General features: G+C 34.3%; 1 protein-coding gene across 1 annotated transcript in view; it reads left to right on the top strand.

Annotated features, from left to right (window-relative positions):
* Positions 1-349: 349 nt before the first annotated feature.
* The window catches only part of LOC114544130 (neurexin-4-like), an 8,285-nt gene continuing 7,539 nt past the window's right edge, over positions 350-1,095 (top strand). Inside the window, exons 1-2 of the mRNA XM_028562853.1 lie at positions 350-549; positions 690-753. Coding sequence (XP_028418654.1) covers positions 538-549; positions 690-753 — 76 coding nt within the window. The 5' untranslated portion in view covers positions 350-537. The remainder of the gene's footprint in view (positions 550-689; positions 754-1,095) is intronic.

The following is a 1,095-nucleotide window of genomic DNA, read 5'->3' as shown; positions in this document are numbered from 1 at the left end:
TGTAATGAAAATTATAAGTCTTTTTACTGAGTTGTACTCTAAAAAAAATAGAAACATTTTTTGCTGTGATTCTACACAGTTATAGAAACACTTGTGGGAGTTTAAGAGAACTCGAAATGACGTAGTAAAGCTCTCGCTGATTATTTCTAATTCTCTTAAACTCCCACCCGGAAATGTTTCTTACGTTTAAAATACGAAAGGAAGAGCAATATGTTCAAATTGAAAATGGCTGTCTTATTAAGCATTTGTGCTTTAGTTTTCATCTCAAGGATACTCCAGCCGGGTGAATGCTCAGTCGCCGAGGCCTTCTTTCGCAGAATTGATGGCAAATATTTAGCGAATCATGTCATCGAAACTAAACATGCAGGAACTGAATTAGAATGCAGTAGGCACTGCGTTGCTCATGAATCATGTGTGTCAGTAAACTACAAAACCTCTGGAGCCGGTAAAGGTCGATGTGAGCTCAACAGCAAAACCCTTCAAGACACATCTGACGATGATGAAAGTACGAGAAATCGCGAGTTCAAACATCTTTATATGATCAAAAAGGTTAGACTATAACGAGATCATTTTTTTCCTTAAATTTTTGTTACTTCAAACCAGATCAACAATTTTTTGCTTGGAACGAATAATCCCGAAAAATAAAACAACGGCACAAGTAAATACGACACAAGTCTTTTTTTACATAGATATCTTCGAAATCAATTCCAACAAGTAACCCGAAGCTTAAGTTGTCACAAAGCCCCTCCAAAGGTACGATAAACTTTTGTTTACGCATGAAATATTTGAAAGTCGTCAGATAGGTTTATCCGAAAAGATAATTATATACGTTGTCAAACAGCTAGAGCAAAGTGTCATACACGCCCGACTTCTTATTTCATTTCATATATAGCTATCATGATATATCATGATTAAATTGCAAAATAGAAATGTCAATAAATAAATAGATCATATGTCACGTAGCATGATGTTGGAATAAGTAATCTACTGTCTTTCAACACTAGTGGCGTAACTAGAACGATAATAAATATATATATATATATATACACCCGTTTGCAAAAACGTTGGCCGCAGATATATATATATATATATATA

This window comes from Dendronephthya gigantea, unplaced genomic scaffold (genome assembly GCF_004324835.1).
Source record: "Dendronephthya gigantea isolate DGI-Jeju-01 unplaced genomic scaffold, DenGig_1.0 000657F, whole genome shotgun sequence".
In the NCBI taxonomy this organism is placed as follows: Eukaryota; Metazoa; Cnidaria; class Anthozoa; order Malacalcyonacea; family Nephtheidae; genus Dendronephthya; species Dendronephthya gigantea.
This window is presented reverse-complemented; position numbering and strand designations above follow the sequence as displayed.